The sequence below is a fragment of the Corvus cornix genome, chromosome 1, assembly GCF_000738735.6.
Source record: "Corvus cornix cornix isolate S_Up_H32 chromosome 1, ASM73873v5, whole genome shotgun sequence".
NCBI lineage: Eukaryota > Metazoa > Chordata > Aves > Passeriformes > Corvidae > Corvus > Corvus cornix.
The window spans coordinates 54,216,870-54,238,560 of NC_046332.1; the positions used below are offsets into that span (position 1 = coordinate 54,216,870).

The 21,691-nt window shown below is 42.1% G+C and overlaps 1 protein-coding gene across 2 annotated transcripts in view; it reads left to right on the forward strand.

Annotated features, from left to right (window-relative positions):
* The first annotated feature begins 3,513 nt into the window (after nt 1-3,513).
* KPNA3 (karyopherin subunit alpha 3) overlaps nt 3,514-21,691 on the forward strand; it is a 48,152-nt gene continuing 29,974 nt past the window's right edge. Inside the window, exon 1 of one of the 2 annotated variants that reach the window (XM_039567467.1) lies at nt 3,514-3,686. Coding sequence is in view for 1 of the 2 variants with exons in the window: in XM_019286374.3 (XP_019141919.2) it covers nt 3,955-4,200 (246 nt within the window). In the remaining variant the exon portion in view is untranslated. Of the gene's footprint in view, nt 3,687-3,939; nt 4,201-21,691 lie in introns of those variants that run through there. The other variant, XM_019286374.3, reaches the window with a different exon arrangement.

A 21,691-nucleotide genomic window follows, 5' to 3' on the forward strand; every position in this document is an offset into this window, starting at 1 on the left:
TCTTGGAGGGATTGCCAGCAATAATGTGACTCAGGTTCATTACATTTTTTTTACATGCTGGTTTTCTTCAGCTCTATTGTCTGGTGGATACAGACAAAATCACTGACTGCAAAAGAACAAGTGACTACCTACCACAGGATGAGTGGCCTCTGACTCTGATACTGCAGGTGGATTCCTGAGCTGACCACATGCACTTCCCAAAATATAGCAATATTAATTGGGCTTATCCAGTTTTGCTGAAGCCAACAGGTCATCCCAGAAGCAAGCATTGCTTAACTCTGTTCAGTAATGGGACACCTGAAAAGTTCTTATTGCCCCATATCTTTGAATTATGAAAGATCTTTCCTCCTCACAGCTCTTTAAGCTATAGAGTTTATGTTGTCAGAGCGCTGAAGGCACCCACAGACCTTGGTGGCCCTAACCACCCGCTTTTGCTCCCCTTCACCCTTTCCCATCGCCCAGCCAGGACACCAGCCCCCCACATTTGGGCCAGGGCTGCAGTGGAGCTTGAGACTGGCACCATTGCAGCATCACTGGGGCAAAGGGCTGAAATGGAGTATGGGGAGGCTGCTCAGGGTCAGTGAATCCTTTAAATGTGCTCATGGCCCTGACACTTATCTTGCAGGTCTTGGCAACAAGAACACATTGATATGAAACTCATACGGCGATGAAGAACGGCCACTCAGATCCACATGGTTTGTTCTGTTTTCAAAGTAGCAAAGTACTCATGCATTATATTTTAGTAGTGTCTGTTAATTACAGTGCCAAAAAGCAGTATTTGCTTAACTGCACCAAAATGTTTTCTCTGAGTACACGCAACTTCAATTACCAAGTCAAGAGCTTCACCACAAAGCTTTATTCAGGCAGTAGAGCCAAGCAAACTTCCACATAGCTCTGTCTAAGAGGTGTTCAATTCCTGAGTGTCTTTTTGGACTAATGAAATGCACTATACAAACTCTGAAAGGCTTATATCAAGGAAGAAATGGGAAAGAAAAAACCACTGAATCTATAAATCCTATCTAGTGGAATGGGTAGATTTAAGGATTGGTAAATTGAGTTATTCCAACCTGGAGACACTTGATTTTCTTGTTGCAAGTTTTGCTTTTACCTCTCAGATTACGCCTGCCGAGTGGTGCTGAACAATAATCTTTTGTTCAAGGTAATGGTGAGCAACTCCTCCAGAGGAGAACTGCAACAGCCCTGCCTAGCAGGGATCACATCAGCATTGCTCTGCTGTCCTACCAGGCCTGAGTCAGCCGCAGCTGGCAGCTACAGCCACCTTCCTTGGGGGGGTAAAACAAAGTTGTCAGCTGCTAAATCTGCTTTAGGAGCTCTCCTGAAGACAGATAGAGAGCTGGAGCAATTTTTTCTTCAAATGTGCAAGTGACAGAGCCTAGAAGCCATCTCTGACAAACACTGGCCACATCGGTTGTGCCTTTTTGGCTTTCCCTGCTTCTGGCTCCTTCTCTTCCACTCCTAGCAACAATGGTGCAGCACATGCAGATAAAGCTGTTGGGAAAAGGCACGGAGGAAAGTGTGTTGGAAACTACTTGGAAACGAGAGAGATGGAAATGCTGTATTGATCCGCCACGTTTGGCACGCAGCTCAATGACGGTGAGGAAGAGCGTTAGTCTTCCAGATTTTTACTCATCTCCATCAGGCTGCAAGCCTTGTTTTGCCAGAGCTGTGAAGTACAGCTCAGTTGAATGATACAAGTTACAGTCACTTGAATGATCCAAAGAGGGGTTGGGAGAAGGCAAATAAGAAGCTGAGCTGTCAATTAGAGGGAGAGACTCTGAAAGAGGTTTGTGAAAAACTTATATATAGCTATAAGGATCTGTTGCAGAACCTGATGTGGTATAAGATGAGCTAAATTTGAACGTTACGTGTTCTCATTATTTCGGGGTTTTGGTTTTCTTGGATAATACTCTGCTTTATGCAAGGTGTTAGATCACTGCTTACCACTGTCTACAACTACACCACCCACATACGTCCTCTTTTCTACCACGAAAATTCCAGGTTTGACTTCAAGGCAGTGTATTTGACCCAAACTCATGTGCCCAGGCTACCACTGATCTGGAGGTGCTGGGTTTGTCTGCAGGCTGTCCAAACACCCCCAGAGCTGCACATGGGGAGTGGCGGTGCAATAATTTTGACAGTTTGGGGACAATTTGTTGGGCAGAGCCCCTTTGTGCTCTGCATTGCAGTAGGTACAACACCCCAGCTGCCACGTGCACTTGTGGTATGAAGGGCATGTCGGCAAAGCGCTGGATTTGCTTTTTCCAGGTAGGGCGTGCTTGCATGGCAGACTCACCAAAGGGGATTCGAGGCTTCCCGAAACATCTGGATTTGTTAGGTGCTTGTTGTGCAGCATTTCCCAGGCATACAGCAATGTTAGTGCAGTCATGAGGAGCAGAGGGAGATGCAGAGCAGACCCACGACACAGCCTTGGCTGGCAGAGCTGCCTGAGGTCACTTTGTGCATGAGCTGTGCCAGCGGGGTCACCCCAGAGTGCATTAGGGGGGACGAACCCACAGCTAACAAGATAAGTGTAATCCTGGGATGCATCAGGAAGAGCATTGCCAGCAGGTCGAGAGAGGTGATCCTGCCCCTCTACTCAGCCCTGCTGAGGCCACATCTGGAGTGCTGTGTCCAGTTCTGGGCTCCTCAGCACAAGAGAGACAGGGAGCTCCTGGAGCAGGTCCAACATAGGGCGATAAAGATGATGAAGGGCCCGGAGCATCTCTCCTGTGAGGAAAGGCTGAAGTAGCTGGGCCTGTTCAGTCTTTAGAAGACACGACTGAGAGATCTCATCAATGTCTATGAGTAAGTGAAGGGAGGGTGCCAAGAGGATGGAGCCAGGCACGTCTCAGTGGTGTCAAGCAATAGGACGAGAGACAACAGGCAGAAACTGATACACAGGAAGCTCCACCTGAACATGAGGAAGAACTTTTTTACTGTGTAAGCGACCACACACTGGAACAGTTTGCCCGGAAAGGCGACTGCGGAGGCTCCTGTATTGGAGATACCACGAACCGTTTGGACACAATCCTGTGCCATGTGCTATAGGCTCGCTCCGCTTGAGCGGGGAGATTGGACCAAATGTCCCACTGTGGTGCCCTCCAACCTGACCCATTCCACGACTCCGTACGCACAATACCTTCAGGCCCTCCCCACCGCCCCCAAAGGTCTCCCGGAGCCCCCGAGCTCCCGGCATCGAGCTGAAACCTCGCGGCCGGGCCACCGCTCCACGTGCAGAGCTCCCGTCCGCCCGGACTACACGCCCCAGAATGCCATGCGGGCAGGGGGGGGCGGGATCAGGGCGGGGGGCGGACCAGAGCCGGCAGACCGCGCCGCGATTGGACGGCGTCTGCCCGCCGCCGCGTCACGTGAGCTTGCACCCCCCCCCCCCACCCCCCCATCCCTCTCCCAGTCACTCAGCAACGGCGCCGCGCGCGCCAGCGGGTTCCCCCCCCCCCCCCCCCCTCCCCCGCCCGTTTCCCCCCCTCGCGCTCGTCACGGAGCGCGTCCCGCTTCCTCCGCCCCTCGCGCGAGCCGCCGCCGGGAGCCGCCGGGAGCCGCCTCGCAGGAGTCGCCGGGAGCCGCCATGGCCGAGAACGCCGCCGCCACCGGCCTGGAGAGCCACCGCATCAAAGAGCTTCAAGAACAAGGGCCGCGACGCGGAGGTGCGTGTGGGGCCGGCAGGGTCCCGCCGGGCCCGGCCTCCGCCTCCGCCGGCGGCCGCCAGAGGAGGGGCCGGGCCGGGCCGCGCTCGCGGCGGGAGGAGGCGGCGGGGGGAGCGCCCGAGGGGGTTTTTTCCTTCGCCGTCATGCGGGCGGGCGCGGCCGGCGGGGGGCGGAGGCGGCGGCGGGGGGAAGGGTTGGCGCGGCCGGGCGCCCGCGGGCCCCTTCGCCGCCTGCCCGGCTCGCCGGGGCCCGGGCAGGGCCGGCGGGGATGCGGCACCTTCTCCTCCTGCGGCGCTCCCCGCTCCCACCCCGGCGGCCTCCCCGTCCTGCCACCTTCCCCCCCGGCTGTGGGCTCGGATGGGCCTCGGACAATGGTGCCGGCGGCCTTTTGTGCCGCCCCCCGGGGCGGTGGCGGCCCTTCCGCCGGGGCTCGGGGCTGCCCTGCCCTCGTCCCGCGGTGCCGCTGCTGCACGCGGAGGTTTCTGCTGGTGCCGGGGACCGCTCCCACGCTCTGGTGAGCCTTGTTGCAGTGTGCTGTGCTGGCCCGTTTTGTTCCTGTCCTACCGTGTATCAACCCCTTTTTTCTTTTAAATTTTTGTATTTTGTTTTCAAATGTTGGTAGGCACATCAGTAATGGTCTGCTGGGCGTCTGCGTCTGCATCGGGAAGGAGTGTGGTGCTCGGTAAAGCTAATGGGGTAGTAGTTTACTCCCCCGAATTTGAGAGTTTCAGGGTTATTGCAAGCTTATTCCCTAATGATGTTCCAGAGGTCTTCGAATCTGCGTGTCATTATCAGAGACACCTTCAGTTCTACTCGCAGTTGAAAGAGGAAATCCCAAATCTTGTGTTTAAGTTTCTGTAGTAGGAAAGGAAGGGGGAGTGAGCTCTGAAATCAGGCTAGGATTGAAATCGGCTTAGGCTTCGCTAGAGTGAAAACCTAAATATATGTCAGATTACTTCGACTTCACCTGAGGGTGTTTTCCATGCTTCTGTTGATTTTATCACTTAACTTTTGTAATCAGCAGACTGGAATTTTAGTCCTCTGAAAGCACATTTTGTATTTTAGCAGAATTCACACTTCGGCTGCTATTGTTTGGGTGGAGACAATTTTATGCAGGTCAGGCTTAGCAGCAGCAGTGGTGTCTTTAAGATGACATTCACAGTGTAAAGTAGTCTTTAATTTTCATTTAACTCTGCAACAGTGAATCTTTCTCACAGAAAATATTGCATGTAAGGAGTATAACTTCAACGCTTCTGGCTAACATTAGGAAATGTTAGAAAGTAACTAAAAATTGCCCAACCTTCTGTTTAGCAGTTGCTTCTCAGGGTAAGGAGGGGGCGTGGTGCATTTCTTTTTCCCCTTCTCATCCAGTGAGGCGCTTCCTGCTGCTCCTCATTCATTTTGTCCTTGTCTCATCTCTCTGTATTGGTTACCGGCTTTGTTGCTGCTTTCTCAGTCCCTGGCCTGAATCCATCAGAGCTCTAAACAGGGAAAGGTTAGGTATGTTCATGCCTAGTGTGAACTGATCTGTCATCCATGCTTGCTTACATTATAGCATGCCCAAGTCTAGGGGAATTAAATATCTGCCTCCATGGGGAGGAAGGAGGGAATGGACTGCCTAAGCTTTGCTGAGATTACTTCTGCCAGACCAGCTAAGGTGGCTTAGCTCTCATTTTCCCCTGAAGGGGAGTAATTATTTTGGAGTAGTGTATTTGCTGTTATGGAGAAGTATATCCCTAGGGTTGTCCTCCAGTGTGCTGACTGATTTCCTTTCTGTGGCTGAGCCTGAGACTGGTGCAGAGCTCCAATAGTGGTAATGTAGTTAAAGCTGTCACATCTGCTTTTGAAAAGGGTTAAAACCTAGGTAACATACTTCTTTTACACTAACAAATAGATAAAATGCAGAGGTATTTTAAAGTTGTATACCCATGGAAATATGCTAAAATGGAATTTAGGGTCATTTAAAGAACATAAAGATTGGAAATGTTTCAGTGTCTTTCAAAACAACTTAATTTGTATTAAATGTCTGAGATTTTCTACTAAAGCTGCTTTTTGACTCTTTTTTCTGATCAGGGTATTTAAAAGTTCGTGTTAGGAGTACCCTTCTGGAGTAAACTTTATCTGACTTAAGTCTCTAAAAGTAAAACAATGTAAGTTAAGTTTAGAATGGAGAATGGATGAGCACAGCAGAGCTATATAATTGCCATTAGTTACTGTGCCTCTCTTGAGGAACTGTTACACAGACTGACCTGCTGATTGCACAGATTATCTCTATGTAGTGAAAGTTATTGGCTCTCTACAAAGTATTTCTTTTCTACATCAAATGTACTTAATTCCCAACTGTCAGCAATTAAATACAGTTGTTTTGCTCCCTGCGCTGCAATAAAGAGTTTTACATAGAGATCCTGCCTCCAATTTTCTGTACTCAGCTTTGGAAAGCAGGAGGCATCAGTGCTTTCATTGGCATTGATCTACATCTTCTCATTTTGTCAAATTCCACCAAAGAAAAATGAAGTGTTTAGAATGATGGCATAATAAATCATGGTCTGATATCTAGATTATATCCTCTGGAAAATTGAAAATACTCAAAGATGTATGCTCTCAGCTTCAGTTTGAAAACAGTGGCGCTTGAGTCACCTTCTGCCTGGAAACAGTCATTGCCTTTGAACACATCAGGCCTGAACACATTTTTTAGTAATCTTCCTTTGGCTGCTGTTAAGTACTTGTGAGTTACTATTGATCCCCTCTGGGTACAGACTCTTCTGGCAGACCAAAATACTTACTCCTTTAATTTGTAGTTAACTCAGATTTTATTACTGGGTTTGCTAGGCCGTATAATTGTCTTTGCTTTATCTTAATGCAACTTCAAGGGAAACAAAAGATGAGTAAGTACTTTTGGATTTTGTTATGACAGACCTCAGTACCCCATGCAACTTCTCATTGTACTTTTCTAAGAGCAAGGGAACAGATCTGCTGAGCAGAAGTTGAAGCTTCTGAATCCTTGACCTGCACAGGTTCATTCTCCTTTTTCTAGTTTCAGGTTTGGGTGGAAGTTCCATACCTCTTTGTTGTCTTCCTCTCTTAGGAAGGTAGAGTTGTTGATATTGAACTGAAATTCTGATTTTGGGATATTAATACTTCTAAAAAGTATTTAGCCCTCAAAAAGGATAATAGCAAAATCAAATGCCAGAAATTAAGTGTTCTTCATTTAATATGAGCTTCTGTTCTTTCTTTTATTAGTGAGATTTTTTTATTTTTATAGGTACTGACATGTGATTAGCAGCAGACAAAGTTAAACTCAACCTGCAGAGATGATCAGTAAGGAGCCAAGACACTCATGGCTTCATCTGGACAGACAACTGCCAGTTCTCTCCTCACAACCTTCTATATTCTCCAGAGATGTGAAAGAGCTTTTTAAATTGTTGCACATATAATGAGAAGGCTTTCCTGTGTGATTATGGACATGAGTCTTAAGTCTCAATGATTTTTTTTTTTCCCCCTAAATATCCAGCACTGGTTATTCCAGTACAGCTGAGGCTTTACAGGGCAAGATTAAACAGTTGCAATAACTTAATTTGTGATACCGGTTGTAACTGCTGTGTTTATTCGTTTATATTGATATCTAAGCTAGCCTAGCTTTTAGAAAACCTAATTTTAACCTTCTGATTTTTGCAGTTCTTCATTCTTTGCTTAGTAACATCCTTCTTAGCCTTATTTACTCCTTCAATATCTTGGATTAGAAGGAGCTACTATTACAGTAGCTGGCACCCATTCGTTGACTCACAGTTCTGATGTTTAAGGTGATGGATCAAACAATCAGCCCATTTCTTTCTGCCAGGATTAGTCAGCATCCCTGACCAAAACTGCGGAAAAATTCTTGGTGAGCAGTGGTGTTAAAATTTGTAGGGCTGTCTGCATGAGTTGCTGGTGTTTTTTGTGTGTGATATAATGAGACTCTGTGGTCATGTAATTAGCAAAGTTCATACTAGATTAAAACTCCATGTGCACTCATTCAAAAGAAAACAAACCAACCAGAAAAAGAAACCCAAAACCTAGTAAGGAGTTAGTGCATTATAAACTGAATAACTTTATGTAAAAACACTTTAATGATTGGGATTAAACTTTTCTGTTTGTATACTTGTCATACACCTAGTCTTAAGTAAAAAGAAGACAAGTCTTTTAACTTCCGTTGCTTAGTCTGTAGGGTTATCTTTCTGAAATTTGTTGAGGACTATTTGCCAAAAGGAAATACAGCCACGCTGTCATCCTTCACCTACTCCTGTTCTATTTGATTTTTAGCTTCAGAAGTCCTGGTCACTGATGTCTTTTCTCCAGTTACAGGCAATTGTATCACCTTTTAGTCTGTATCACCTTTGGGATCAGGAACTTTGAAGGATAAAATTTTATTCTGTACCTTCAGCATCCTCACCCCAAATGAGGCAGAGGAAGAAACTGGGCTTAGCCCAGATCTCCATCATCAGCTCTGGCAGATTCAGTGTATTTACTGCTCCTGCATTGCTAACAGTGAGGATCTAGTTTTTGAGGATGCTTGAATTCATTCCCAATTTTCTGGCATGCTGCCATGAATTTTTTGCAAGCAGAGGAACATCATTCTGGGAGAGGCCAAATCTGTGCAGTCTCTGGGCATCTGGGAAAAGGTACAGGTTGACTTAAAGCTGTGTTCCTGTCAACTGTCAAAGGCTCTTTGCAGTGGAGGTTCCATACCTGCACAGTGTTAGCGAATGAGCAGACATGCTGCTGCCAGCTCATTGCTGGATGCTGTTCTGTGCACTGAGTTTTTGCTGTATCCCTGTACTCCCCTCCAAGGCTTCATGAAACAAGTAAGGGTTGTAGCAGTCCCAGAAATCCTGTTTCTCCCAACTACTTTGTGTACCAATCCAGTTTCTTTCAAGATTTCACAATACAGATTGATCAGCTCTCTTCCTTTCACTTTGGCAGAGGAAAGGATGCCAGAATGGAGTAGGGCTTTAACAGCTGGTTTAGGTAGGTTTAAGGTACTATGGGCTTTGCTGTCTTAAGAGGCTCACTGGCTTGAGTCTCAGTAGGTAAAGCAAAAACACAGGCATCATGTAACTTCCTGTTGGGAGCTGGATGTAATACAAGATCTGATACTCTCATGCAGAGTTTCTAACTCCAGCTGCTTCTTTGTTACCCTTTAAACCCAGTATATATACTCTTGGGAGAATATAAGTGTACATGTTTGTACCTTGGAAAGAATTACATGGGTAGGAAGTAAGATACAGATGTGGGAAGCCTCTTTGGTTGCTACTGCTCCAGAATTTTCCAAGCTTTATTCTGCATGTAGATAGTACAATGCTGTGAAATGTTTGTGACTTGTGGCAGAAGGCAAACACCTAATAAGTCCACTTAGATGTACTGTGTAGTGTTTTCATTGAGGTTCAAAATCAGTTGAATGCATTGCATTTTAAAAGATTTAAATGCACAGATACATTAGGAAATAATTGTTTATTTCAAAAATACCTGTGGAGAATGCAGTTTGGAGATGGTATCTTGTGATGAACATAATCTTCATAAGCTGATTGAGATCTGTGCTTGCTGTATTGAGGCCCAGTTATTGCTGTTTGCTGTTGTGATATATCAAGCCTCTGGTAATCTTCCTGTAATTACAGAATTTGTTTTTCTTAATTCTTGTGTATTTCTAACACTACAGCAGTGGCACTGGTATCTCTAAACCTTTTTTTATGAAAGGATTGATTTTTAATTTGTAGAATATTGAAGTCTGGTCACAGATGGTAGCAGTGTAACAGACTAGTTTTAAAGAGCTCTTTAACTATTTTTTACATAAATTCTTTGAGGCTTTTGTAATATTTGTACAGTTCCAGTACATATCCAAGCAGGATGTTTTGTCCTCTAAAACTGTGTTATATGAAAGGACAGCAATTAGGAGGATGCACCAGCTACAAGTAAGTGATCAGATTTGTATTTATTGTGGGATTAGAAGTGGAATGAGGCATCTAATTTATAACAGGCTAGAGGAGGCAATGAACTAGTAAATAATGGCATGTGTCATCAAGTAGTAAAGACAAATTGTCAACTGACCTGATCTGAAATGAAAAAGAAATCCAAAATCTCCTATCTTTTCAAGAATAGAGTCTGTCAGTTGTTTCCAAAATACCTGGTGTGGGAAACTCTGATACTGAATTGATATTCCTGATCAGTAATATAATAGCAGAAAGTGGACTTTGTAGTCCATTTCACAAAATTTGACATGGGTAGTCAAAAGCACTGGTTTCTTCCAAAAAGTTGGTCCTGCATCAGAACTGTCTGTGCCTTGGGGTGAAGTAGTTGCAAGGCTCTTCATGTTTCTTTAATTTTCTGCTCCCTTAGCTTCCTGAGCCAGCCCTTCACATCTGGAGAAGACCAGTGGTGGCTCAAAGAGGTCAGTGTGAAGGGGAGAAGGTATATCTTGTCTAGTGGTATTTAACAGTTGGATTGTTATCCCTTCACAATCAGATTAACACCATTAAATCTGCTGGGGAGGCTCTTCTGGGTCACCTGACACTTGTTTCCTTTCTCAGGCTAAGCAAATGTTGCAGTCAGCTTTAAACTTGATGTAGTGTGTAAAAAATACAGCAAGTAGAAAATAGGAATATATAATGTACTAGTGGCTGCAGAACAGGAGACAAGTTTGTGTCATCTTCATTCAAACACCTGTTACTGAATTACTCATTTCCCTCATACTCTGTCATGTCTCATCAGCTGAGGACTTCTTCTTGAGCATTTTTAATCTTGGTTATTGTCAGATTCAGTAACAGGTGGACTTTGGAAGTGGCAATATAGAGTAAGTGATTTGCAAAATCAGTTTGGAGAAACAGCTTCCTTTCAAGACTTGTAAGCCTTGATGGAGATGTGTTTTATTGAGTGTTCAACCCCCACTGCAAACTTGCTGGTGTGGAACATAGAGCTCATCTGTGTGAGGAGAAGGTGGTCAGTGACAGAGGGTGCTAGGGTGGCTTGTGCCCAGGTTTTCAGAGGTGCAGTAAGGGATTCCTGGCCAGGTGCAGTGTCAGATTTCAGGTTTGCAGTTCTTGGAGTCCTAGTCCTTGCTTTTTCTTAGTCAACTACAGTGTAAGTCAGAAGGTTGAGAAGTTCTGCCGAGAGACATTGTCGTGTCTTGCTCAGGAAACTGAAGTCACCCTAACCAGCAGATACTGTCTTTGCATGCAGCTCTTTGGCATCAGGGCCTCTAACTTCTTTTCATGCACACACGTAATGCTAGATGCAAAGTCAGTGGTAGTGATTTCTCTGCAATAAAAGTCTGACTTTCAGCCAGATACAGAAGGCTTTCCACATCAGGAGAGGATCCTGAAATGAGAGCCCTGCTGCGATTCATCAGGATCCTGTTAACTACTGTTCACCAGGTGTGCAAGAGGAATGTAGTGTTCTTGTCACTGATCAAACAGCACTGAAGAGCAGCCTTCCAGACAAGAAGAGACGTTCAGGGAGCACTGATATGTACAATCAATGTGACAGCACCTTTTTTTTTAATGGAAGGATATATAAATTGGAATTTTGAGAAACTGAAGGAATCCTCAAGGAGAGAAGTATGATACCCAAAATGTTCATGTAATGTAAGCACACTGATTCTATGTCACATTAAAAAGTGAGGTAGAAGCATCTAGAATTCATGATACTGAAATGATTAAATCAAAAGGGCAGCTGACAAGGTTCATAAGATTGTGGGATGTTGCTAGAGTGTATTTTCTAATTCCTAATGCTCCATCTTCTTCCTGCGTTGTCAGCTGGGTTTGTTGTTTTCTCTTGCATCTTGAGCAGAATGATCTCTTCATAGATTTAATTAGGCAGCTAGCACATGTTTAATCTTTTTTTGCCTTTTGATTATATCTTTCAAAAAACAGCAAAGAAAATCTGATTTCATTTGAGCTGTGTAATATTATACCAAAAAAAGCTTGCTGTGGTTGAATATAGCCTAGCTCTCTAGGGAGTTGATTTGTTGGTTTTTTTCATGACACCCTGTGAATGTATGCAAATTGCAATTGTTTTCCCATTTTATAGATGGAATAACAAAACTTTTTTACCCACTTCACAGGGAGATGCTTATAAATATATCATGGATTCATAGAATGATCGTCTGAGGTACTTTGATATTACAGTTGAAGACTGCTTAAGTATCTGAAAAGGGAGTGTCTTTGTTCAAACATAGATTGCACAAGAAGGTATCTGGCTAGTATTTAGCCTTGTATGTTTGTTGGTTTTTTTTTTTTTCTTTCTAAGGGAAACTAGTATAAATATTTGGCAAGCTTAAGAATGTCTGGTCTTCTGGTGTTTGGCCAGAAATCTGTGAAGCCTTTCTGAACAGACACTTAATTTTGTAATGAATTTCTTGAAAGTGGTTATCTACAATTTGATATAAGTTTGTGCACTTAAAAGTATTTCAATCTTTATGTTGATCCAAAGATCGAAATTGTAGTCAGTTGTTTGCACTTAGTTACCATGAACAGTCCTAATATTGCTGTGCTGTTTTCATGTCCTGTACACAAGTGCATATGGTATTTTGTCTGTGAAATATGGTAGTAGGTGGCGGATTGGGTTTCTGGTAACATCTATTAGTAAAAAAATGAAGATATACCTGAGTTGATCTTCTAGACTCCTCTTCAGACTCTTCTAATCTTCTGGACTATGGAAGGGAAAAGGGCTTCCTTCTCTTTTGGAGTGGCAGTCAGGTTTTCCACTTGCCTAGACATGTCTGCTACTTTTCCCTGCTCGATAAGGGGATGGGAGGGATGCTTGCTTAGAAACTTTGGGAGAGGACAGAGGGGGTATCATGTCTTGGGTGAGACCAAGGAATTGTGTAGGTACTTCATTTGTTTTCCCTCAAGGACAGGTTAAGCCTCTGTTTCCAGGAAACTGAAGCATTTACTACACTGCTCATGTGATATAGGAGAATAAGTAATTGCCTTTTTAGAAATGTGTACTGGCAAAAGCAGATTACTGTAACATAAAACTACCAAATCTCAAATCCTTGTACCTATTTAATGTGTCAAGAAGCCTTAATCTTGTAACTTTCTAAAGAAGTATGAATAGGAGTCAGTTGTAATTAAACTATCTTGTTTATCCACTATTCTTGGTGTTTATTTGGCATATTACAATATTTAGATAAGGCAGAGCTGGCATCTTTGTAAAATTCAGTATGCCCTTCTCTTTCCAAAAGATACCTGCGTCAAGTTTTTCTTCTCCTCCTGTGTGTGTCAGTTTCTTTTGGGCTGCAGCTTAAATGACCAAACACTGCAGTCAAGTTTTTCAAGGTGGACCGTTGTCAAAACGGACATGGCAGGTGATTGCATTGCCGCTGCTTTTTGGGACATTCTGTGGACAGGTTCCTTGGCCTGCTAGAGCCACTGGACAAAAGTAGTACTTAGTTGGTGATCCTTGCTGCCTGCCGGTTGGTTTGTGCCGACCAGCTGTTGAGTGATGAGTTTATTTTGGGATGCTATGGGATTACATAGAAACTTCATTTTGCCTTCAGGTGAAGCCCGAATGGGTACATTTCGGTCTTTGGTCTGGTGTCAGTAAAGGTGTGATTAACGGTGTTAAGATCTACATCTGAATGGAAGTGCTGTAAAACGTTTTACAGGATATAATGTCCCTGATTCACACAGTAGCAGTAACTGGAAATCTACTAGATTTTTGTATTCCTGCCTTGAGTTTTGATGTTGAATAGAGAATTCCAGCTCTTTTATTCTTTATCAAACCAGCAGGTAAAGTGTTGATTGTATTCCAGACAGCTTTGTATCCTTCAGTATTGGTGCAATTTGTGTTGAATTCGGCCAACTAACTTGCTTTAAGTCCAGTCACCTGAGGGTTGTTTGATAGGTTTGTACTTGTAAACTGGGTAATTGGTATATGGGAATTAAAACATGAGTGCTCATTTCTCTCTTCTTTGCTGGTAGTAGCTCAGTATGGAGGTTAAACAATTGCAGAGAGGATATCAGTACCGCGAAGAATATCCTTACAAAAGAGCTAGTAAGAAATAAAACATAGCAATTGCTTTTCTGCCAAGATCTTTTGGAGCAGTAGAAGCAGACAATGTGGATGGGCAGCTCTGTCTGCTTCCACAGGGCTTTCAGGTGAGTCAGCATCATGAGCGGTAATAATTGGAGGTTTGTGGCTTTCCATATTGGCATGAGAGTCTGACTTCAGTGAGTCATTACCCACCACCAAGTAAAAGAGTTATGGTAGATCTCTCATTCATCCAGTTTGCTGAGGCTAGCCAGGTTCAGATACTTGAATTATCTTGCCACAGACTAGTTAACAGAAGGCAGCTGGGCTTAATTTTAGGGGCCCCAAACTGGGGATTAAAAAAAAAAAAAATGTGGCAGCTCCAACTGCAGAAAAACTAGTTTTCTTTCAGTGGTCTTTATTAACCCTGAGGAACACAGGTCCCAGACAGATCATGGCATAAAATACAGTAGCATAAATACTGCACTCTGCTCCTAATGTACCTAGTACTGTGTTAAATGTTACAAGCCAAAAGGAAGCTTTAAAATATTAAGGTTCTGCAGCACACAGAGAATCTCAACTAAGTTTTAATATCTTCTGCAAAATAATAGAATGTTTACCTAACAGAGGAGCAAATACCTTTTGGGTGAAATAGTAATCAAATGAAATAAAACTGTCTTGGAGTATCAGATCAAGGTACTGACACATTTTGTTTGGCTGCTTTGGTAGATCTGTTGCTTGTATTGTGGAGTCCATGCCCCTTGCCTGCATTTTTAACTGGGTCAGCATAATTTAATGTAAGCTGTGATAACAAAGCCAGAAGTGAACTTGTTCTAACTTTGTAGTCTATACAACTTGAAAAAAAATCCCATTTTTTCTTAGAAGGACAATTTGGAGCTTTGTTTAGGAGCACTTGGTAATTAGGTAAGTCTCAAAATTGGGCTTGGGGAAGAAGAGTCTGCCTAGAACATACACTGGTGGAGGGGGGAAAGATGGGGAATAATTCATGATGATGGTAAGTAAGGGAATAAACCTAGCTAGGAGGGTTAATTTGGACTAAACATTTGGTTTACTTTGGCATGGATGTCAAATCTTTTTGTATGTCCAACAGAACTAGATGGGATTGGTGTGCAGAGCATCATTGTTTTTAATTCCTCCCGTTGTGATTAAGTAGTTGCGTTCACATCATTGTGATGCAGTCCCAGAATTCTTCATCCTATATTGTGATATACTTGCACTTCTTGGAGTAAGCTATATGCACTTTGAAAGTGTGAACAGGTAGAACAGCAGTATCACCTTCTGTCAATGTCCCTTTGTCTCTTTTCGTCTGAAGCCAGCTGTTATCAGAACAAGTCTGAAGCCAGCTGTTATCAGAACAAGTGGAACAATATAATCAGTTTAAGTCTCAAGTTTACACATACTAATTATATGCCTATGCAAATTAGGAATATTTAGCTTTTAATGTTAACCAAAGGTAGGCAGCTGACAATCTTAATCATCTCATCAATTGTATACAAACAAGCATTTTGATGGGGGTTTTTTCTGTCCCAAACCAGCCCAGCTCCTGAGGCTTCTGCATTTTCATGTGCATTGCAGTATTTTGTACTTGTTGAAAGGTGTCAGGGAAGGAATAAGGAAAAAAGGCCAGTAAAGCAGTTTCTAGGCAAGAACAATGTTTGCTTCATCAATACAAACATCACCTTTTACTGTCTTGCACCGGCACCTGTGTTGTGAAGTATATAAATTGTACTCTAGGATATGCTCATATGCAAGAGGGAAGGCATTAGTTAAATCCAATCGAGCTGTTGGAACTGGGCCAGTGTCTTTTTTTCTTTTAGTTGGGCAGGTGGAAGTAGTCTAGAATTGACTTGTAAATGCTAAGGTGTTTGGGTACCCTGTATGTTTAATCAAGCTGCTTTACTAACCCAGCTATGTGTTCAGGGTAGCTCTTTACGCATGTAACTTCTGATTTTCTGAGACCTGTTTCTGTAATGCTAAGAGGCAAAACCAGAAATAAAGAATTTAGTGATGTTTAGATGCAGAGAAATTAGAATTGGTCAGTGATTTTGTTCTCTCCATTTAACAGCTGAATTTTCAAAGGAATTAAGTGCACATCTTACTAAAGTTCTAACTAATTAAGGTTGGTTAGGAAACATAACTTTTGTATCCATAGAATAGCCAAAGCTGACATTGGGCTGTGGTGTTCGTCTTGTCAAGATGGTCCTCGATTTCCCACTTCCATGGGCTAGCTTGAGGCTGATATGTGCTGGCCAGCCTGCAGGAGAGTGGGGGTAGTCAGCTAGCTGGTTGTGGGGCAGCTGGCAGTATTGATGTCCTGGTTGGACATAAACATCTGTTTCTTGCCTCTTCATTTCTGATGTTTTGTGGACTTGCTTGCTCAAGTTGTAGCGGAAGTGGTCTAAATGTGTTGATTAAAAGATGACACTGCTGAGGTATCCCACTTAATGAGGTGGATACTCAGGATGAGCACCACACTGGGCTCTCTTTATCTTGTTGTTACAATGGTAGGTAGATTTTTAGTTGTTAAATGCTGGTTATGCTTTAATCTTCCTTCTGACACAATTGGTATAGCTAAAAGTAGTTAAAATTAAAATTCATACCACTTACTGTTGCAGCATTTGATTATTTTTTCTGTGCAGAGAATGTACATTATTAAGCATCTTGTACATTAAACTTAATTTTTAATTTCAAGGATTCTGTATCCCAGCATACAAAATGAAATGTAATGACCTGAGCTTCTGACTACTTGTATCATCCACACATTTAAATGGTTTTGGCTTGCTGATTTGTACTGTAACTGGGGATGAAGTAATCTTACCAAGTGTCCAGAATTCCATGAGTCCAAAAGTGATATGCTTAAGGGACTTCAAAGTGTTTGTAATCAATCAAGATTGATTTTTAGATATGAAGTAGAAACTTAAAATTAACAGAAACCCTAAGAGTAGTTTTGATACTAACTTATGAATGAGATTGAGCTTGCTAAGAGTAGTAACATTGTTTTAAATCAGTCTTTCATAAATGGAAGACTATTCCGACTGCTTTGTCTAAGGTGTGATTCTTGTCCTTTTGAATTAGCTTGAATTTTTTTTTTTTCCTGTAGCCTTGTATAACTGTAGTAGGGTTTGGGGTTGTTTAGGTTTTTGTTCCCCCTCACTCTGGTACAGCACACTACATTATGTATTTGCTACAGAGGATTTTGAAAAGTCTTATCTTGTTCTCATGTACAAGTACAGCTGATTGGTTTTGGGTTTTTTGGGGTTTTATTTAGTTTACAGAAGCTATATGGGTTGCCTTTTCAGGTAGTTTAATGTATTTATTATACAGTTAAATGTTTTTTATGTTAAACAAAGGCTCGAAAAGCTTGTTAGACTTAACCTCCTTAGAATCTCAATGTTATTCAACACTTCAAAGTAATCCTTGTTTTTTTTCCTGAAAGGTTTGCATGGCCATGGTAAGGCACCAAGTGGCAGTGTGCCAGCAGTGGTATTGACTCTTTAACATGTAATCCTATGCACCTTCACATGCAGTTTCATGAATGGTACTGGTGAGGCATGTCTCGTTCAGTGAAAGGTTTCCAAATATTTAGTCACTGAAAAATAATTCTTTGAATGTGCTGGTGATACAGCTTGTGCTGATAATGCAGAGTTTCAGAGGCCATTGCTTTTTGATATCAAGAGTTTTATGCAGTTTTGTGTTCTGTCATAAAACAAATATCAACTGAAAAATAAGGAGGGCATTTCCCTTTGCCACAGGTGGCTGAAACTGAACTTTTGAGTTTGTTGTCATCTTCTTGTTGAGAGACATACCACCCTTGTTGAGAGATCTGAAACACTGATCCGATGAGAGCAGCTGTATTCTGTGTTGCTTCTGCCTTCTGAGTGTGTCAAAGGCAGTTTTACAGGGACCGTGGCATTCTTTTCCTCTTTTTTTTTTTTCCTCCAAGGTCTAGTGTCTCTTAAGTCTCTTGTCTTTTGTCAGCTTAGTAGTTTTGTGTTTTGTATCACAGTGAAACAAAGTTCCCTTGCAGCCCTTAACACAGCAGCCCTAATGTGTGCAGTAATTTTCTTCTTTGGCATATGAAATTATTTTCAGATTTGAGGGAACTAGGAATTATTTTTCCTTCAAGTGAAAGGTGTTAGGGAGAGATTCTTCTTATGTAACTCTTTGTATCTGATGTTGGGAGAATATTCAGAAATTCAGGGTAGAAGTGAAACACTTATTTGTCTAAAAACATCTAGCATCTTTTGGGGGTGAGGTTTATGCTTTATTTTATACAATAACAAAGTGATGAGGAACTTGAAATTAGAAATACTGCTCAACATCTACTTTTGACTCGTAACAAGACTTACAGTACTTGGTGCATTACTGTGGTTATGTCAGCCTGTCAAACACACTGGTAAGTAATTGTTCCTTGCATATGGTGAACTGGGGAGAAGAAATCTCTTGCTACAAAAGCCTTCTGGACTTAAGTCTGACTTGAGTCATGTATAACAACTGAAATGTAATGTTGTAGCACGGCTTGGTAAGTGTTGTGTTCTTGTTTCTTAATAGTACATTCTGCCTGGTAGTTACTCATTTTTACTGTTTGCACTTCGTGCATGGTGCATTAACACCTTGTGTTTAGGAGTGTCCTCATGGTTCAGATTCTGCAGCTGTCATCGTTTTTGTGATTTGTAGGATTTTGCCTATGCCATGTTTTCCCTTTCTGAGATTTGGAGTCTGTATTTTTTATTATTCAGTGAAACAGTTCAGCTTTGGCTTGGGGGTGTTGAGATGTGCTGTTTCAGTGTTCCATGAAGTTACTTGTTTGAGTACATTATGCTGAGAAGTGACCATAGTCAGAAGCTGTGGATGTCAAACCCTGTATTAGATCCATTCGTAACCTCTTGCTAGGCTTCAACTGGTGTGGTATCTATAGACTTTAGCAGATGTCCTCCCAGCCTGGAAGCTGGGAATGAATCCTGGCTTAAGTTGCAGAATAATATTGTCTCTTCTCTCTGTTTTATCTGACCTGTATTAGCTGGGGAAAATGTTTAGCCTTTCTACTACTGTGTAAATCTATTGTAAGTGCCTGTCTGTTCCCTACATGCTGGGTCTTGCAGGTTGTGTTAAAGTGTGTTATTCTGCTTACAGTGGTAATGATTCCTTGAAGGGAGGCTAGCAGTGCTGGTTAAAACTGCTTCTTTTATATGCTATTACATTATAATACGTGTGCTTCTTCTGAGGCTGTAGGAAGGTGCTGATGACCTGCTGTATTTCTAAAATGGTTCATCTGAAACACAAGCTTTAAATACTTTCCTTTCAAGAAATGCCAAATCAGGACAAAAAATTTTCTGTATCATTTAAGTCTGTTTTTTGGGGAATAAAATCTGGGCTTTGCCAGTCTTCCTGTCCTATCCTGTCCCACTCTTCCTACCTCACCCCACCAGATAAGATTAGAAATTTTGCCTTTTGATCTGCAAGTTTTAAAATAAGGCTTCCAAAAGTCCAGCAAGAGTATCCAGAATATAGTGCTATATGTATACCTGCATTTTGTGTAATCAGATGAAGTTGAAACATGCTCTAGGTCTTTCATGGCAAAGATGACTAAATTGTGGAAATTCAGAGTCGTATCATAGGGCAGTCTGTCACTAGTGTATCAGCTCCAATGGTAAAGAGGAGAAAATCAACCTGGGCAACAGTCTGGAGAAATCCTCAGTAAGCATCATGAATAAAACTAGGTAATCAAGCCAATGTGAAGTGCATTCATGTGTTATTTTATGTACAGTCTATAATTGCCACAATTGTCAAGTATGAATGAAGTAGAATCTGTGGTCTTAAATACATTCATATGCAATGTTCATCTCATATGTCAGGGACATAAAGTGTCAGGTTAGAAATAGTGTCAGCAGACTTCAAGCAAGGAGCACTGATCATGTCCCAGCCGTGGCAACCAGGTTTAACTGCCAGAATGCTCCACAGACTCTTTGGGAATTTCAGTCCCATATGCTTGTAGGAAGACTCTAGCCCCAACATTGTATCACTGATTCTTGGATGATCCTAATGACCCTGACAAACAGATTTTTTTTTTTTTAAAGATCCTATGCCATCAGGAGACTCTGTAAGACTGAGAACCCTTAGTTTAGTGGGAAGTTAGATAACACTCATTGGTTCCATGGAGTTAAGACTGAGTGATATCCCAGTTAACAACCTACTTGCTCTGTGAATGGAGAGGCAGCACTGGACTTAGTGGTGGGTACTGCCTGTCCTGCCTTTTAAAGGAGGAAGGTAAAAAGAAAATGTACCAGAGCTGCTTTAAAAGATAAAACACTCAGAGTAAGTTTAAAAGGAAATACAAAAGAACAGCTAAAAGGATAAAACCCAGCTACTATGGAGATTGCCTTAAGAGTATTAGAGCTCAGAAGATCTATGGTACTGGTCAGCAAAAATGTGTGCAGAGGTGATAACCTTTTTTATGGATCTTTCTAAAGAGTGGTAGCTTTCTAAATGAGGAAAAGATGGGAGATTCTTGCACATTAAATGTGAAAACTATAATGGAGTAGTGAAATATTTTGAAGATCAGCTTGATAAAAAACAAAAAAAAAGGTAAAAAAATATTGGGACAGAGCTGTAATAAGGTAAGATCAGAGGGGCTGAAGTAATGGAAGTATGAAACAAAGATAAAATCCTAATGGAAAATCTGAGTGAATTATTTGCCCTTAGAAAGCTTAGAGTCTTCCCAGCAGAGACTTTATGGATGGCTGACTCTGAGTAACTGTCTTTAGTCAAAGCATTGTTAGAGAAGGTTTTAGAGTAAATTGACGAAATGAGTAGTAATGCCTTGCCCTGGGACTGCACTGTATTTGGTTTTTTTCTAAACCAAAAATATCAAGCTGCTGAACTGTTCAGCACAGCATATAGTGTTCCTTAAATCTGCCCTGCTTCCAAAAGAGTGTTAAGTGATAAATCTTATTGTTGTCTCCCAAGGAGCTTCAGATTTCGTCTGATTTTTCTGTTTGGTATAAGTGTTCTAGAGTATTATTGCATAGATAAATGAGTCAGTTGTAAGTGGGGAGCAAATCTAAAAGTAAATTGTGCCTTGCATCAGTTAAATCACTGAGACTTCAAATTCAGCACATACAGTATTGGATTTTGGAGAGGGAAATTCTAGTGGACACTCAGTTGACTGATTATGATGGGGTATGCCTTAAAATTTAACATAAGTAGGAATAAAATACGAGATTTTAAGGGAAGGTGGGGTGGTGTTGCTAGTGATAAGTTCAGTAGAGTTTTGATGTCTAGAACACAGAATGATCAAGAAAAGGAGACTTTACAGCATTAACTACATTTTTTTATTGAAATGCTGAGTTACAGAATCATAGAGTGATGTGAGTTGAAAGGAACTGTAGAGATCTAGTTCTAACCCTCCCACCATGGACAAGGACACCTTCCACAAGACCAGGTTGCTCAAAGCCTCATCCACCTTGGTCTTGAACACTTTAGGTTTGGAATATCCACAGCTTTTCTGGGAAGCCTGTGCCAGTGCCTTACCACCCTCACAGTAAAGAATTTCTCCTAGTATCTAGTCTAAACCTGCCCTCTTTCAGTTTAAAGCCATTCCCCTTTGTCCTGTCACTCCATGCTCTGGTAAAATGTCCCTCTCCAGCTCTCTTGTATCCTGCTTAAGTACTGGTAGACAGCTGTCATGGGGAAGAAGTGTTGAAAAACTTAAGGCTATATAGTGTCCTTAAATTTGACATGTTTATTAAGATTATTCCAATATAAAGTTCTAATAGAACAAGAAATTTGAATGACTGGTCTTGCTAGTTGCATCTGATGACTTAATGTGTTCTTCATTTGTTCAGATAAATGAACCTACCTGATGCCCTCCCATTCCCCAGCTATCCAGTCCTTATCATACTGGGCTGTTGCAGCAGGCTCAGATGGTCACAAGTATCAAATGTTTACCAAAATGATGAGGAGGGGAAATATGTGCAGTTCTG